Source organism: Sarcophilus harrisii, chromosome 4 (genome assembly GCF_902635505.1).
Source record: "Sarcophilus harrisii chromosome 4, mSarHar1.11, whole genome shotgun sequence".
Taxonomy (NCBI): Eukaryota; Metazoa; Chordata; class Mammalia; order Dasyuromorphia; family Dasyuridae; genus Sarcophilus; species Sarcophilus harrisii.
The window spans coordinates 358,537,179-358,554,662 of NC_045429.1; the positions used below are offsets into that span (position 1 = coordinate 358,537,179).

Consider the following 17,484-nt stretch of genomic DNA (forward strand, 5'->3'; position numbering starts at 1 on the left):
AAGTCTCGCGAGAACAGCGCCACCACGCCGGCAACTTCACTGTCGCCAGATCTCGCGACATCCTCTCTCTTCCGGTGGCAGGGAATTGCCAATACTAACTCTGGGCAACATGGCCGCTTTTCTAGCTTCTCGTGCTCCGAGAAAAACTTTATTGACAAAGTCGAGGGAAAAGGCAGGAGACAATGCGGAGGGGCGGAAGCTAAGAGAGGTCAGGGCTGGTCGGGTCTTTTAGCAGGAAGGCTGCCTGTGACCCTCTTCTCCTATTGTCAAATTATTTCTGCTTTTAAAATCTGGTTGCAGTAGACGAAGACTCCCCTCATCTTCCAAAGATTTAGGGCCACTGGTTTCCCCTTCCGCGCCTCCTGCTGCATGACCTTCAGTCGGAGGAGAAGTTATCTCCCTGACTGGGGGGAGGTCACCTCACTCGGACCAGCCCAGCAGCACTTTCTCCTTTTTTTTAAGGACTTCTAGAAAAGGGGAGGAAGGATCCTTCATCCCCCTCTTATTTCCCTTCCGTAAGCCCCCCCCAGAGGTCTTGTCGCCCTTCCGCCTTGCGGGGATTCAGCCCGGTCTCTAGTCCGTGTCGGGATGGGAGCCCGTTTCAGGACCCACACACGGCGCGCGCATCTTAGCCAAACCACTTCGGGCAGTCACAAACGCGCCCTCCTGAGCATTTTCTCGGCCGTCTCTCCCGCACAGGGCCCGCCCGCAGAGACCGCTCCTGCCCCCGCCTAAAGCGGCCGCACCTGCGCCCTGCGGGACAGTGGCCCTTTCTCTCGCTCCCTTTTGGCTTTTTTTTTTCCCTTCTGTCAGACGGGAGGGTGGGGCCTTCCCCTTTAATCCCAGCCCCACCTGCTCTGGTCAGACAGGTTTGGAGCTGCGGGGAAAGGGAGGGAGACCCACGAAGAAATACTTGCAGAGCCAGAAGGGAGCGGGAGCAGCGCTTTTCCCGGATGGGCCCCGGGAGCCCCCTTGGGTCTCTCTAGATGGAAAGTAAGGGACCCTGTGGGTCTGGGGTGTGAGCGGGAGGGGGAGGTATGGAGAAGGAAGGGGGAAATCAGCCTAGTCAGTGGTGAGGAAGTGGAAGGAAAAGGAGGGAGGAGGAGGGAGAAATAGGAAAAGGGAGGGAGGAAATGGGCAGTAGTTGGAAAGAGATTTCCCAAGCGGACCACGATGGAACCTTAAACTTGATCAGTCAGAGAGGAAGTTGGCCAAGTGATCAAATGGGCTATTGCCGCGGTGGCCGGATTTCTGCCTGCCTCTTAAATCCTAACCACCGGCACTTTTCTATGGGGGCTATTCACTTCTCTGATATCCAGCTTAATCTCCTGCTGGGGGGGGAGGAGATTGGGAGTTTGGGTGGCTCCAGTTTTCAGCAGGGGGGAAATGGAGGGTATGGCTTTTTGGATCTCTGGAAAGATCCTGAGCAGGAACAGGATCGTCTCTTTGCTGCGGGGAACAGGATGGTGGCTTCTGGCCCTTGGGTGGTAGGCAGAAGGAGGGACTGAAAATACTGTATCCTCCATTCCATCTTTGATGTAAATGCTCATGGCCAAGATCACAGCAGTTTTGTGAACAGAGGGAAAGAGGGAACAGGCCCGAATCAGCAGGGATACTTGGGTTCTGTCTCTCTTAGTCATCCTTTCTTGCTGAGATGTCAAAATTTGATTCTATTTCAGGTTCCCCTTCCCAGGTTCTGCAATTTCCTTTCCACACTTTCTTTCCAACCCACAATGATTCTTAAGATTTAGGGGAAAAAAGGATTAGAATCATAGATATACAGAATTGTCAAATTAGGAGGGAATCTGAGTTAAATTTCCAGAGATGCAGAGATATCTCCTGCAGACCATTTTCCTTCAGTGCTTATCTTACTGACATGGGCAAAATCTTTGAGAGATTATGGGGACCTTTGCCCACCATAGGGGAGCAATAACTTAATTCTCTTTAACCCTTTCCCCTAATAGTGATCCCAAATTTCTCTTTCTCCTTATGATGAAGATTCTTAACAAAATCTATCTCTGCTCTTCCTAGGGTGACGACAGTCCAGTATTATATCCCAGAACCTAGGCATTTGGGGCCTTCCATGCACCAGCATGACAGAACCTGAAGTTTTGGCTATGCTGGAGATAAAGGGGCAAGATGCCCTTGAGAAGAATTTGCCCCAGCCCCTCATCCCTAATGGACTCAGACCAGAGGGGGAAGATGGGCAAGAGCTTGTTCCTTGTGAGAATGAGACAGGGAAGGTTGGCAGTGAAGCTACTACTTTGCCCTGGGTGAGGACATCACTGGATACTGGCCCCGAGCCCAGTGCCCCCTTCCCAGACACCCCTGATTGGCAGGGATGTGATAAAGAACCCATTCTAGCTGAACCACCGCTAAAGTTGGAGGAACCAATTGAGGAAGACGTTAACCTGATGCCTGAACAAGCAGCTCGAGCATTTGTTCCAATTGACCCACAGTGCATTGAGAGGAGACCCCAAGAAGAGCTCATTGTCCACTGTGACAAAAAAGTTGAGGGTGAATGCCAGGCTTTTCTGTTGCCTCGGGCTGCCCGATCCGAAGTCCCTGAAAGGAAATGGGCAGAGGCAGCAGTTGCACCTTCTTCCCATTGTGGGAGTTGTAGAGGCTGTGGCCGAGATGGATTGAGGGCCGTGGCCTCTTTTGGGGCTGCTCTCATCCTCTTCCCCTGCCTGTTATATGGAGCTTATGCCTTTCTGCCTTTTGATGCCCCCCGCCTGCCCACCATGAGCTCCCGACTCGTCTACACGCTCCGCTGTGGGGTTTTTGCCACCTTTCCCATAATTCTGGGTGAGTATTTGTAGGAAAGGAACAGGAATGCCAGGGGGACCACTGGAAGCCCATGGTAAGGGTGGCTTTTCAGGGAGGGTGAAGAAGCTTGATCTAGTACAGAGAAGGTAACAAAGGGTATGTTCGGGTGGTGATGGTAACGTTTAGACGTGGGATGTAGGGAAATCTGGGCATTGACATTCAGAAAGGACTACAGAGATTTTGACTATGAACCTTCCTTCCCCCATCTGTGTCTGGCCTATACCTCTTCTCATCCTAACCTCCCTCCCCCTTTCCTTATTGCATGCCCTTGTTCTTCCGTTTAACACTTTCTTACTCCCCGTTTCCATGATTTGACTGCCCATCCCACCCCAGCTTCTTAGACATTTGTTCTTCCCAAGGACCCAATCCATTTGTGCTCATCTCTTCATACTCTTCCCTCCCCCAACTCCAGTCTTTCTTCTTCCTGCTTTTCCTTGCTCCTTTCCTACCATCTGCCCTCATCTTCCTTCCCCATTCCCTTCATATCATGACCCCATTCTCTCTTAACCCAGGACTCCTGGTCTATGGCCTTTCCTTGTTGTGCTTTTCCGCACTCCATCCCTTTGGGGAACAACAGAGAGAAGTTGAAATCCACAGGCGATACGTGGCTCAGTCTGTCCAGCTCTTCATTCTCTATTTCTTCAACCTGGCCGTCCTTGCCACCTACCTGCCCCAGGATACCCTCAAGCTGCTACCTTTGCTCACTGGCCTCTTCGCCATCTCCCGGTGAGTTTGGGGTGAATTGGGTATTTGTGTAGTGTATGTAGAAAGATTGGCAAAGGGGAAGGGATGACCCAAATAATTCTAATCATTAAAAAGTCCTGTATAGCAATCTCTGGAGAGATTAGAAACAATTTATTGCCTCTCCCATGTGGCAGCTCTTCAGGTATAAAAATGTGGAACAGGGCTATCATGTCTTTCTTAAGTATTCTCCTTTCTGGGAGAAATATCCCATTATTGGAAAGATTTAGTTGATGATTATGTGAGATGATGTGAGATGACCTCATACTATCCTGGTCAACTTTTTTTTTTTTTTTTTTTTTTGACATACTAGTTTGTCAGTGTCCCCCATTTAAAAAAAAAAAATCTTGTATTGAATACAGTACACCAAGTATAGCAAAACTCTCTTTTTTTCAAAGCTCCATATATCTATTAATGCAACTTTAAAACACACTAGCTTTTCTGGCTGTCTATTAGACTGCTGACTCACATTGAGTTCATAGACATGTAAAACTTTCAGGTATTCACATGAATTGTTAAGCCAATCTCTTCTAATCCCCAACTTCTACTTGTATAGATTTTTTTTTTTAACCAAAATGTAGAACTTTACATTTGTTAAGTTCCAGCCTATTTTTTCCCCAGCTTGTTAAGCTCTTTTTGAACCTCCAATGAGCTGTGCAATGCATTAATTATCCTCCTGCTGTTCAGTCATGCTTGGGTCTTTGTGACTCCCTGTTACATACTGTCCATGGGGTTTTCTTGGCAAAGATTCTGGAATGGTTTGCCATTTCCTTCTCCGAGGCATTAAGGCAAACAGAGATTAAAGAACTTGTTCAGTCACAAAGCTAGTAAGTGTATGAGGTTGAATTTGAACTCAGGTCTTCTTGATTCTAGGCTCAGCATTCTACTGAGCCACCTAGCTGCCTCCTATCTTTTTAGATCCCTTCAATGTTACTTAATTCATGTTACCCAGAGTGTCCAAGAAGTTTTTAAAAACTCAAAACGATACTAAGACTTCCGAGAAATCTGGGTAATTCATGCAGTCCTCTAATATTGGCCATTTCCACTTCACTGTATATTGATTTGACCTACAAGATTGTCTTTACTATCAGTTCTCTACCAATAATAATTGTCATATTTTGTGTTTTAAAATAACACAGCATATATATTATATACATATATATATACACACACACACATACATATAAGTAGGATCTATCTTTTGAGTTTTTCTAGGAATTGGGAAGAACTTATGTAATATATATCGCTCCTTCCATTTATCCAATCTTCTTTGTGAGTTAACTTCAATATTTTTACCCTCCAGTATGTGTTGGTTCCAAATATATCATTTCAGTTCCTGTTCTTTAAAATTTTTACACCTCAATTAATCCTAACCTCCTACCACAGTTGCTTTATGGGGAATGAAGGTGGAATTGATTCTCACCCTGAAATCTTGAGCTTTTCCCTGACCTTCTCTCTCCATTGGAGCGTCCTTGTAATCTATCTTTGGCCCTCCTAAAAATGTGGGAGAAGAGCCAATGACTTGCCCATGACATACTTAAATTCAAAGATGAGCTGAAACTGGGAGGTCTTGTTAATATGTTGGCCAAAAGATCTCGAGGGACTTCAAGTATATGTTATACCAAGATGAAATTTGAGAGAATAATCCTATACTTGAATTATTTAAAAAAAAAAAAAAAAGTCAATTGTGCAAATAAAGGATGGAGTGGCTAGGCAACAGCTTACACCAGAGACTGGGACTTTTAGTGGATTGTAAGCCCAATACATAGCTGCCAAAAGATAATGTGTTTTTGGGCTGCATCAATAAAAACTTCTTGCCCAGAATGAGGAATGTGATCCCTCGGTTGTACTCTGCCCTGGTTAGGTGGCATATACAGTATTATGTTCAGTTTTGGATGCAACATCTTAGGAAGGATAATGTCAAGCTGAATTGAGTCTAGAGCAGGGTGATTAAGAAGGCCTGAAAACCAGGCCATATAAGGAAGTAGGGATGCTTAACCTGAATAAGAGAAGATAAAGGAGACATGATAGCCGTCCTCAAATATTTGAAGGGCTATTATGTGAAAGAAAGATCTGTTTTATTCTTAAGGTCCCAACAAGAACAAGGCAGAAGCAGATTCAGGCTTTATCCAGGCTGTCCCAAAAAGTGCAGTTTTAAGTCAGTAGCTTAATTCTTTTGAAACATCCTGTATAATGAAAAAAAAAAACCTTCCTAACTTTAGAGTTGTCTAAAAGTTAAACAGGCTACTTCTGAAGTCAGTGGGTTCCTTTTCACTGGAGATCTTTAAGCAGAGTAGTGTCTTTTAATTAAATATTCTCTGTTTTCCTCTTCCAGGCTGGTGTATTGGTTGACTTTTGCAGTGGGCCGGTCTTTCCGAGGCTTTGGCTATGGGCTGACTTTCTTGCCACTGCTCTCGATGCTGGTGTGGAATCTCTACTACATGTTCCTGGTGGAGCCTGAGCGGATGTTCACTGCCACGGATAGCCGGCTTGACTACCCAGACCACGCTCGAGTTGCTGACTATAAGCCACACCTCTGGGGGTGATACCAGCTTCTGTCTGGTCTTGATGTTCTCTGGTTTCCCTCTAAACTCTAGGGAATTGAGATAATCCAGAACTCTTCACTGAACACTTTGGATATGTAATCTCTGCCCTTTGGCTTCCCAGACTGTGACCTTTTAAACCTTACCAATCCTTGACTCTGATGTTGGGGTGGGTGGTGGGAGTATGAGGCAGGGAACACATGTAGCAGAGGCAACTTCATCCTAAAGCCCCTTGAGGCTTATTAACTGCCTTGATTTTTAGCATTGGTGCAAGGAATTCCTACCTCTTAGAGAGAATAAAATTAGGAAAAGCAAAATCCTTGTTTTTATTAGGTCTTAATTATTTTAAGAGATAACCTATGGGACAATTTAATAAAACATTTTGAAATAAGAGGTTGTCATTTAGTTATTTCAGTTGTCTCTTCATAACTCCTTTTTGGGGGAATCTTCTTAACAAAGATACTGGAATGGTTTGTCATTTCCTTCTCCAGCTCATTTTACAGATAAGGAAACTAAGGTACACAGAATTAAGTGACTTGCCCAGGGTTAACTGGCTAGTAAGTGTCTGAGGCCGATTTGAACTCATGAAGATGAGTTTTCCTGATTCTATGCCTGGTACTCCATCCACTGTGCCCCCCTAACTGTCCAAAAGAAATAGGAATAGGGGCTCTCAAAGCTGAGAGAAATTTTCTTATTACAACTTTATTCTGGGCTTCCCTTTAATATCCCCTTAGTGACCTTTGTATTTCAGCTAGAATAAACATCTCATAAACCCTCAGTTTTAGTGCTCTCACTTTTTAATTTGTAAGATGAGAGCATGAGACTCTAGCTGTTCCAGCTCTAAACCTAAACGAAGTCCAAACAGTTCCAATTTCACTGTTTTGGCGGGGTTGCCATCTTCCCCTTCTAATTTGGGCTGCCATAGTAACCCACTGATCTGTCTGCAAGTGGAAAAGGTCCCAAAGTGAGATGTGGCAGTATATGGCTGAGGTATTGATGTGTGTATGTGTGAAGAGGAGGCACAAGGAGGGTTAGGTGTTTTAAGACTGATCTGGTTGTGAAAAGGCATGTTGGAGAAACAGAACTGGGATGGTGTAAATCATCATGCTATTTCTCCCTTCCTTCTTTTCTGAAGAAATCTACTTGCTCAGTTCAAACCATCAGAAAACTCTGATGTACAACACTCAGTTTGTTTGGAGCACAGAACTTCCAATGGCCACAGGAAGACTCAATGTCCTCTGGGAATGTTCATCCCTGAAAAGCTTTTTTCCTCACATCTCTATTCCTCTTACTCAATATACATCAAGAGTCCACAGCATGATCAAAAAAATAAGTACATATTTCATTTTCACCCTTCTAGAAACCCAAAGATCAGGGGTTATCACAACAATTAATACTTTGATCCTGGTATAAAAGCTCACACTCCCAATCCAAATTCTAGAAAAAAATGGGGGAAAGGGATTCAAGAAGGCCAGTATTGGGCTAGAAGTTAAGTTCCCCATCCTCATTTTGTCATTAACCAGTTCTCCTGCTGTCCCCTTACTCAGTAGAGACCAGAAGAATCTGAGGTTTGAAGGCTCCATTTAAAAAAAGAAAAAGAATGAGGGATATTGGCATTAAGATGAAGACCAGGGTGCAGAAGAGTGGAATGAGGAACATGAGGTCCTTTCTTCCTTATTCCAAGTGAATCCTTGTTCTCATCCTAATATAGTGTAGGAAGATCTAGAAAGACACCCGGGGGAGGCCGAGATCTCAGTTGATTGATTCATACGCTGAGTAGCGCCTATGTCGTAGGAGCAGAAGGCCCAGGCCACCTCCTACCAGCAGAAGCCCAGGGGCCCCCAGAACCATTGCCATGATTCCTAGGGCCAGAGGTGAGAAGGATTCCACTGGGGGGACTCCTACGCCCAAGATAGCTGACCTAAGAGATAGGGAAAAATAAACAGAAAGAAAGCTTTGGGTTTCTCCCTTGTTCCTTCATCAACTTCCCATACTCTCCTTTCCCTCTCCACCTGCCCAACTGAGAATTCCCTTTCCCTCTCACCAACTGAGGTAGCGCTGGTCCCCATAGGCAGGACCAGTAGAGTCTCCAAATGTCAGGTTGAAGGTGCAGAAGTTAACGGAGGAGCCGAAGAAAGCTCTGATGATAGGTGACTGGGGAAGCTGGGTAGCCAAGGCAGGACCAGGAGGGGTTACTTGGCAGGGTAGGGCTGTTTTCCAAGTTGGCTGCTTCTGTGAGAAGGCTACTGGCCGCCACTGTAAGAAGCCTTCTGGTGGGGAATGCCACAGTAGCTGATCTAACTGACAGGAAAAAATTGTGGGGTGCAAGGGGGGGAGAGTAAATATGTAATATCTCCCCACTCCATACCTTTCCATCTATTATCACCTAAATACTTATTAGTAGGGTAAAGGATAGGGAATTTGTAAATGACACTTATAGAGCATTTTAAAAGTTCTAATAAGTGCTTTACACATATCTCGTTTGACAGAAAAAGATGCCTTTGGAGTATTTAAAAAACTGTTGACTACTCTCTCCCTGTGGCTGCTCTCCTCCCTGCATTTTCATGACACTGTTCAGTTGAGCTTCTCTTTCTATATTATCTGACTGATTTTTCTTAGTCTCCTTTGCAAGATTATCCAAATGCCCTCTCTATTCTGATGTGTACCAGGGCTCTGTGCTGGATTCTCTTTCTCTGTGATCTCATTAGCTTCCATGGGTTTTACTATCATCTCAATAGAGAAAACCCTCCACCGAAATATTTCCTATCTCTTAGAAAGGAGCTATACTCCCGAATCACCAACTGCTTGCTGGTTGTCTTTACCATAAGCATTTTAAACTCAACATATCCAAAAGGCTAAACCAACTTCCCTAGTCCTCTCAAGTATACCACTCTTTTAGTCACTCAGGTTTGTAATCTAGGAGTCATTAACTTTTCACTTTCATTCATTTCTCAGGGAAGAGGGAGGAGATGGGAGACAAAACAACAATAATAACAGCTAACATTTCCATAGAGCTTACTATGTACCAAGCACTTTGAAATTATTATTTTGGTCGATCCTTACAATACCCTGGAAGATAGATGCTTCTACCGTGATCTTGATTTCATAACTGAGGAAATAGGCAAAAAGATTAATTAGCTTTCCCAGGATCATGCAATGATGAAATATCCAAGGATGGATTTGACCTCATCCACTGGGTTGCCAAGCTGCCTCAAACAAGAGTTCAAGTCTTTGATCTGCTCTTAGCTGTGTGATTTACAGCAAGTTATTTAAATCTCTCTCAGGTGGATTTTCCTGATTGATTTATTAAATGAAGAGAACATCCTGCCTAAATTCATAGTGCTTCTGTAAGGTCTGTATAAAAGTGCTTTGTAAGCTGGAAGATGTTGGGTAATTTATTATTCTAACACCCTAAAGTCTAGTTATTGCCTTCACCCAAGCATCCCTAATAGGGTCCCATGTCTCCATCCCCTCAATGCCGTCTGACCTGGAAGACTGTAGGGCAATATTCATCATCGATGGATTTCTGCTGCTTGAGCTGGGGGCATTCAGAATCCAAAGCTGGAGCGGCTACTTCCAGCCCGAAAAGGGAGTGGTTCCCTCGTGGGACAACCCCAGACAGGACCAGTTCCAGCTGAGAGGTATCTGCTGTGTGCAAGAGTCGAGGGAGATGGGCGGGATGACCAGAAGCAGAGAATGCTTGAACCTGGGATTAAGGGGGAGAGTGAAAGTGAAAAAGAAGCTGAGAGGAGGGGGTGAGGACAGAGACAAGGCACAAAGAGCCCCATTCTCCCCGCTCCCCATCTCCAAACATTAGTGCTGCTGTCTATCTACTCAGACGGCGGAGACGGCCATCTCCGGGTAGACTCCATTTGTGGTTCCTCGGCCCTGATCACTCACCTTGAAAGCCAGGCTGCCATTGGCAAAGGTCCCCGAGGGGTCCCTTGAAAGACGACCTTGGAATACGGCACTCAACTTGGTGGGGTCTAGCGTGCTGTTGACATCCTCCCAGGAGAAGTCGGCCAGCGGGTAGGGTGAGTAAGGCTTTCCTGGAGACCCATCCTCGGATTCTGAACTGTTGGCACTCTCAAATTCAAAAAGCTGGCAGAGAGAAAAAGGAACGGGAGTCCTATTTTCTGCCTTCCACCGTCCCAGACTCCCCATCTCCACCCTGAGCCCCAGCGGGTCTCAGCCCATACCTTCCCTGCCCCCTCTGCTCACCCTGGGGAAGAGGAGGGCCGAGGAAAAGCGGACGCTGTCTGCAGGGAGCACCGCCACACTCCCTTCGGGGGCGGGAGACAGCAGGGAGCTCCGGTTGACTCTCAGGACACTGTGAGGAGTGTCTGTCCCCACCACGAGCACGGCGGGGGGGCCCAGGCTGCTCCAGAGGTAGTGGATTGTAGAGTTGGCTCCCACAGCCCGGATGTGCAGCAGGTTTACCAGGGGGTCCGTCCGCGCGGGGATGACCTCCAGGGATACCTGGGCCGAGGCGGGAGAGACCAGGAGAGGCTCAGACTTGTTTGTGAGAGGGAGGAGCACAGGGGGAAAGGGACGGGGCAGAAGCGCTGGGGGAGGAGGGGCTGGGAGGACAGCGGGGAGGACAGCGGGGAGGAGGGGCGGGGAGGACAGCGGGGAGGAGGGGCTGGGAGGACAGAGGGGAGGAGGGGCTGGGAGGACAGCGGGGAGGAGGGGCTGGGAGGACAGCGGGAGGAGGGGCAGGGAGGACAGCAGGAGGAGGGGAGGACAGCGGGAGGAGGGGCGGGGAGGACAGCGGGGAGGAGGGGCTGGGAGGACAGCGGGAGGAGGGGCGGGGAGGAGGGGCGGGGAGGACAGCGGGGAGGAGGGGCTGGGAGGACAGCGGGGGTGGGGGTGGGGGTGGAAGCAAGAACCAGCAGGCGGGTCCAGCCCCACTCCCGCTCCGAGGAGTGAGAGCAGGCGGCCCGGGCCGGCCGGCCCGGAGCGCGGCTCCGAAGGGGGCAGAGAGCGACGCCCGCCCTGACGCGGCCCCTCGAAGCGAGCCCCGCGACAGGCGGGGGCCGAAGTCCTCGGACTGCCCCGCCGAGCAGCCCCTCGCCCTTCCCCGTTCCGGCGCCCCCCGGAGCCCCTACCCGGCGCGTCTCCTCCCCGAGTAAGCCGGCGGGGGCGCGGAGCAGAAGCAGGCCCTGGAGCAGGAGCAGGGGGCGGCAGGGGGCGCAGAGCCCCCACGGTCCGGGGCGCTGGGCGAGCATGTCAGCGCGGCCCCGCGGCCGGGAGCGAGTCATGTGACTGCCGCCGGCCGTCGCCGCGCCCTTTAAAGGGCGGAAGCCGCGGCTGCTTCTTAAAGGGGCCGCCCGTGTCCTCCCGGACCCTGCCCGCGGAGAGATGGGCGAGCTGGCGCTGGAGGGAACGAGCTTGTGCAAAGGCGGGCTGCGGAGATGTTCCCATCCTGTCCTGCCCTTCCCGGGCCCGCGCGGGCTTTGGTTGGCACAGGCGCCAGCGGGGATAGTGCTTTCCTTCTCCGGCCCATTTTGCAGATGAGGAAACCGAGGCGGCGTTAGGTGACTTGGCCAGGGTCACGCCGCCACTCAGTGTGTGAGGCTGGATTTGAACTCGGGTCTTCCCCCCTGCGTGGGGCAGAGGCGAGGGAGACTGCCTGGGGAAAGTGTCAGGCGCTTGTTGGGGGAAGGGCGCGGAGCTTGCTCCCCTCATTTCCTAACTTGCAGGCATTAGTCCCAAACTCTGAGTCAGTCCTTGAGCATTCACTAAGCCCCCAGAGGTGGGCCGCCCGCTGGGCCAATCCGAGAGGGTGCAGCAACAAAAGGCAGGCCCTGCCCTCAGGGGGGGCCCAAGCCTAACTGCACCCGCATGCTAGGTATGTGGCAGATGGGCATAATTAACAGAGGGGAGGCCCTGAACGGAAGAGGGCTTCCTGCGTCCGATGGGCTTTCAGGTGGTACCCGAAGGGAGGCAGCAGGGAGAGAAAATGCCTAGCGCCGAGATGGGAGGCCTTGGGTCCCTGGCCAGAAGCAAGGTGTCAGCAGCCTGGAAAAATAGGGAGGGGCTGCATGAGGAAGGGCTTTAACAGCACCGATCCCGGGGTGATGGGGAGATACAGGACTTTACTGAGCAGAGGCCCCAGATTTAGGAAAATCACTTTGGTGGCGGAATGGGAGATGGATTGGAGTTGGGGGGAGACACCCACCAGCGGGCTATTGCAGTAGTCCCAGCGTGAGGTGATGAGGGTCTGCACCAGGGAGGGCCCTAGTGTCGGAGGAGAGAAGGGCCTATGTGAGAGGAGCCGCCTAGGAATTGAGCCACAAAGGACAGAAGGGATTTAGGGTGGTAATTATGAGGGACAGAAAGTCAGAGAGGGGTTTTTGAGGATGGGACAAACACAGGCATGTTTCTAAGCATAGAAAGGAGCCAGTGGACAGAAAGGGATTAGATGAGAATGGGTAATGCTAAGGAGGCAATCTTTGATGCAGGTGAGGGAATGGGATCTTTTCAGCGTGCAAAAGGATTAGCTTTGGTAAAGAGTAGGGCGACATTTTGGGGTGAGAGTGAAGGAGATAGTGGTAGAAGGCAACTGAGTGATTGAGGAAGTGGGAAAAAGAGAGAACTCTTAGTGAATCTTCTGTAAAACACGAAACATGTTTTTCAGCTGAGAGAGGAAGGGGAAGGGAAGCCCTGGGAGGTTGGAAAAGAGACGAAAAGCTTTGGAAGAGTGGAATAGGGCATTATCTGACCATATATTGCTTTTCCACCTTTGGTTTTCTCGGCTTTTCTTTCCAAACCCCTTTCCACACTGACCTTGTCTCTCAAGTCCTCAGTTCTCTCACGGATCATCATCACTATACTAGTCACCCTCTCTTCTCCACGTCTTAGCCTTTGGTGAGCCAGTTCTAGGCCCTTCTGTCTTATAGAATCCCTGGGCTCCCTTATTGTATCCTCACTTACATCAAAGCCAAAAATGACCTAGTATTCATTCTTTCACATATGAAAGGTTACTTTCCAACTCCCAAATTCTATGTCAACCTGTTGCCATCTTCTTTACAACTTGAGCTAAGAGCACAGAGTAACCTCTTGACTTGTCCAGAGTTCCAAAGCCAGAATTTTTTGAGAAATAAAAAGACTTGAATCCAGTTCTGCTTGATTATGAGGTAACTATCCTCTATGGCATATTCTGTATATGGTTCTTATTTATATCTTATATTTACTAACCAAAGAAATGTTGTAATCCCCCACTAAAATCTGTTCCATGACAGGGACTGTTCTTTATTCTTAAGGGCTAGAACAGTATTTGGCCTATAGTAGGCACTTTTAATAAGCTTTTTGGTTAGTCCTGAGAAGGGATACAAAGATTGGCAATCAGCATTCAAAGCAGGTAACTTGAAAGCATTGGTCTGAGTCTAAATTTGAACCTTTGCTTTCTTTACTCTGATGACCTTGGGCAATATGACCTCTCTATGTCCTTTCTTCTTCTGTAAAATGGGGATAATTACTTCTTGTGTTACCCTTTTGCAGGGTTATGAGGAAAGTTCATTGCGTGATGTATTATTAGGCCCTTGCATGTCTAATTAGCACCCCAAGTATGTTATTAGTCCTTTAGGGATAATATAAGGCAAATCAGTCTTGATGAAACTTTTTTCTTCCTGTGAAAAATGAATCAGATAAATTCATTTCCTTTCAGTTCTGTATAGATCTTTACATTCCTTTTTATCAAATGTGCTAAAGGAAAGAAAGGAAGATCATTTCAGCTAGGAATTTTTTTGTGGGGAGTGGAAGAATGCATTTTGAAGGGGAGCATGTTCAAAAGAGGCAGGAAAACTAAGATGTTTTGAGGAAATGAAGCTAATTTTAAGGATATTGTATGTGTATGGAACTTGTCCATTCCCTTTGATCCAGCAGTGCCATTAGTGGGTCTGTACCCCAAGGAAATCATAGAGGGAAAAGGATCTACGTGTGCAAAAATGTTTGTAGCAATTTCTTGTGTTGGCAAGGAATTGGAAAATGAGTAGATGCTCATCAATTGGGGAACCCCTGAACGTGTTGTGGTACATGAAAGTAATGGAATATTGTTCTATAAAACTGATGAACAAGCTGATTTTAGAAAGGCCTGGAAAGATTTTAATGAACTGATGCTGAGCAAAACAGGCAAAACTAGGAATGCATAGTATACCATAACAAGAAGAATGTGTGATGATCAACTATGAAAGACTTGGTTCTTCTCAGTGGTTCAGTGATCTGAAGCAATCCTAAGAATTTGGACAAAAAAAAAAAAAAAAAAAAAAAAAAATTTGGACAGAAAATGGCATCTGTATCCAGAAAAAGAACTAAGGAGACAATGTAAATCAACACATGCTAGGTTCACTTTTTTTTTCTCTCCCCCATAATTTTTCCCTTTTGCTCTTTTTCTCTCCTAACATGATTGATAAAACAATGTATATTAAAAATAAATAAGTTTACTAGGAAAAAAAAGGATTTTATAGTAGTCGAGTATATTAATAAAGACAATGAGAATGGGGAAGGATAGAGGCAGACTAGAGCTGTGAAGTTAACCTATCCAGCTGTTTCCTTGAAGGTTTCATGTAGCCTTAACTTGTAGCCACAAAGCTGAGGTTTAAGTAAAGGGGTGGAAAGAGAAATTTAACCTAAGATTTGGATCCCTTTCTTTTCTGGTAAGAACCTGAGTTCTGGGCAAATTTTTAAGAACCCAAGAAAATAAATGTTTTAACAAGATAAACAGTCTTATTTAAAGGCCCCTAGAATAGGAAAGGGAGAAAAGGCTGTTAAGAGTTGGGAAAGAAGAGAATGGGTAGGGGATAGGAGGTGGGGCCTCCAGAACTTATACATCTCACCTTTCCCCAAGTTTTGTCTCAATCTCCCTCTCTTCCCAACCTCCACTTATTACCTCTTAACTTTTCATGAACAAAGAAATCTTGCAGCTAAAGAGGAAGTTATAGAAATGACTCAATTTGTGAATCATAAGGGCAAAAGGGAAACTTAGAAGACCCAGCAGCCAAAAGGAAGCAACAGGGGGAAAAAAAATCAAAGCTGATGACTTAATTGGCTTCCCTTACTATTCTAGTTGACCAGAGATTTTTTTTTTTTATTACAGATTTTTATTTACAAAACATATGCATGGCTATTTTTCAACATTGACCTCTGCAAAAACTTCTGTTCCAACTTTTCTCCTCCTTCCCTGCACTCCCCTTCCTCTCCCCTAGATGGCAGGTAGTCCAATACATGTTAAATATGTTAAATCCAATATATGTATACACATTTATGCAGTTATTTTGCTGCACAAGAAAAATTGTATCTAGAAAGAAAGGAAAACAAAAAGGCAAGCAAACAACTGAAAGAATGGAAATGCTATGTTGTGGTTTACATTCATTTCCCATACTTCTCTCTCTGGGTGTAGCTGATTCTCTTCATTACTGAGCAGTTGGAACTGGTTTAATTGTTGAAGAGAGCCACGTCCAACAGAGTTTGATCAGATTTTAAATTAGTTATAAAATGTAAACAAGAAAAATTGGATCTAGAAAGAAAGGAAAACAAAAAGGCAAGCAAACAACTGAAAGAATGGAAATGCTATGTTGTGGTTTTACATTCATTTCCCATAATTGACTCTCTGGGTGTAGCTGATTCTCTTCATTACTGAGCAGTTGGAACTGGTTTGAATCATCTTGTTGTTGAAGAGAGCCACGTCCATCAGAGTTTGATCAGATTTTAAATTAGTTATAAAATGTAAATAATAAAAATGAAGATTTCAACTTGGAGAAAGGTAAACAAATGCAGAAGGGAAAATTATGCAGCCCAAGGACTTAAGAAAATATAAGCTCTAGAATAGGAATAGGAAACTTTGGTCATAACACTGGCTTTCTAACTTTGTAATCTTGGAAAAGCCACTTGAAATCTTAATTCCCTCATCTGGGATGCATAGACTAGAGAAACCTCTAAAGTTCCCAAGATAAGAATTATTTAGCCACAGGAAATCAGTTTCCATGAACTTATCTCCATTGTCTTTTTTCCATGGCCAAACAATTTTGCCCTTTCTGGTCAATATCCCATAGAAATGAATAAAAAAGGCTAAAAGCAAGACAGGACAATTTGTAACAAATTAAAAGATCAGGTTGAAAAATGGAGTTTCACTGGAAACTGAATGGATGTCCATCAGTTGGAGAATGGCTGAATAAATTGTGGCATATGAAAATTATGGAATATTACTGTTCTGTAAGAAATGACCAACAGGATGATTTCAGAAAGGCCTGGAGAGACTTACACGAACTGATGCTGAGTGAAATGAGCAGGACCAGGAGATCATTATATACTTCAACAACAATACTAGATGATGACCAGTTCTGATGGACCAGGCCATCCTCAGCAACGAGATCAACCAAATCATTTCTAATGGAGCAGTAATGAACTGAACTAGCTATACCCAGAAAAAGAACTCTGGGAGATGACTAAAAACCATTACATTAAATTCCCAATCCCTATATTTATGCACACATGCATTTTTGATTTCCTTCACAAGCTAATTGTACAATAATTCAGAGCCTGATTCTTTTTGTACAGCAAAATAATGTTTTGGTCATGTATACTTATTGTGTATCTAAGTTATATTTTAATATATTTAACATCTACTGGTCATCCTGCCATTTAGGGGAGGGGGGGGGGGGGTAAGAGGTGAAAAATTGGAACAAGAGGTTTGGCAATTGTTAATGCTGTAAAGTTACCCATGTATATATCCTGTAAATAAAAGGCTATTAAAAAAAAAAAGAAAAATGGAGTTTCAGTTTCCAATTGATCAATGATGGACAGAAGCAGCTACACCCAGAGAAGGAACACTGGGAAATGAGTGTAAACTGTCTGCATTTTTGTTTTTCTTCCCAGGTTATTTTTACCTTCTGAATCCAATTATTCCTGTGCAACAAGAGAACTGTTTGGTTCTGCACACATATATTGTATCTAGGATATACTATAACATATTTAACATGTATAAGACTGCTTGCCATTTCGGGGAGGGGGTGGAGGGAGGGAAGGGAAAAGTCGGAACAGAAGTGAGCTGCAAGGGATAATGTTGTAAAAAATTACCCAGGCATATGTTCTGTCAACAAAAACTTTTAATTTAAAAAAAAAAAAAAAAGTAAAGTTTAATGATGATTAACATGTTAAGGTTTCACAGAAAATTTCCTGTATTAGCTTCTAAAGAAAGCTCTGATAAAGGTGGTAGGAAAAGAAATATTGTGGGGTTCAATTAGTTAAAATTCATATTAAGTACTCAACTTTCACCTAGAGAAAGGTAGAAAAAGATCTAACCAAGTATCTTTTGCCAAACCTGTAGCATCTACCTCACCAAGTTGAATTAAATGATAGAATGTATTACCAA

The 17,484-nt window shown here is 45.5% G+C and overlaps 2 protein-coding genes across 3 annotated transcripts; one reads left to right on the plus strand and one right to left on the minus strand.

The window, feature by feature from the left end:
• The first annotated feature begins 13 nt into the window (after positions 1 to 13).
• Positions 14 to 6,486, plus strand: TMEM79 (transmembrane protein 79). 2 transcript variants are annotated; one of them, XM_023502294.2, is made up of 4 exons: positions 14 to 208; positions 2,032 to 2,808; positions 3,342 to 3,555; positions 5,906 to 6,486. In XM_023502294.2, the coding sequence occupies exons 2-4, from the start codon at positions 2,094 to 2,096 to the stop codon at positions 6,114 to 6,116; spliced, it is 1,140 nt and encodes a 379-aa protein (XP_023358062.1). In that variant the 5' UTR covers positions 14 to 208; positions 2,032 to 2,093; the 3' UTR covers positions 6,117 to 6,486. The 2 variants fall into 2 exon arrangements, with proteins under 2 accessions (XP_023358062.1, XP_003768180.1); XM_003768132.4 differs by lacking the exon at positions 14 to 208 and adding an exon at positions 443 to 993.
• An 864-nt stretch (positions 6,487 to 7,350) lies between these two features.
• On the minus strand, positions 7,351 to 11,392 carry GLMP (glycosylated lysosomal membrane protein). Its single transcript, XM_031966765.1, has 6 exons — positions 11,222 to 11,392; positions 10,335 to 10,592; positions 10,014 to 10,214; positions 9,601 to 9,819; positions 8,158 to 8,414; positions 7,351 to 8,034 (listed from the first exon to the last, which is right to left on the minus strand). Exons 1-6 carry the CDS (start codon positions 11,372 to 11,374, stop codon positions 7,866 to 7,868), a joined length of 1,257 nt encoding a protein of 418 aa, XP_031822625.1. The 5' UTR covers positions 11,375 to 11,392; the 3' UTR covers positions 7,351 to 7,865.
• Between the last annotated feature and the right edge of the window lie 6,092 nt (positions 11,393 to 17,484).

What these genes read in the sequence shown, in the direction of transcription:
- TMEM79 (XM_023502294.2), top strand. Translation starts at nt 2,094, where the DNA reads ATGACAGAACCTGAAGTTTTGGCTATGCTGGAGATAAAGGGGCAAGAT. An exon ending in CACCTTTCCCATAATTCTGG is followed by an intron (nt 2,809 to 3,341) that starts GTGAGTATTTGT and finishes CTCTTAACCCAG; the next exon opens with GACTCCTGGTCTATGGCCTT. An exon ending in GGCCTCTTCGCCATCTCCCG is followed by an intron (nt 3,556 to 5,905) that starts GTGAGTTTGGGG and finishes TTCCTCTTCCAG; the next exon opens with GCTGGTGTATTGGTTGACTT.
- GLMP (XM_031966765.1), bottom strand. Translation starts at nt 11,374, where the DNA reads ATGACTCGCTCCCGGCCGCGGGGCCGCGCTGACATGCTCGCCCAGCGC. An exon ending in TCGGGGAGGAGACGCGCCGG is followed by an intron (nt 10,593 to 11,221) that starts GTAGGGGCTCCG and finishes GCCTCGGCCCAG; the next exon opens with GTATCCCTGGAGGTCATCCC. An exon ending in ATTGCCCTACAGTCTTCCAG is followed by an intron (nt 8,415 to 9,600) that starts GTCAGACGGCAT and finishes TTTTCCTGTCAG; the next exon opens with TTAGATCAGCTACTGTGGCA.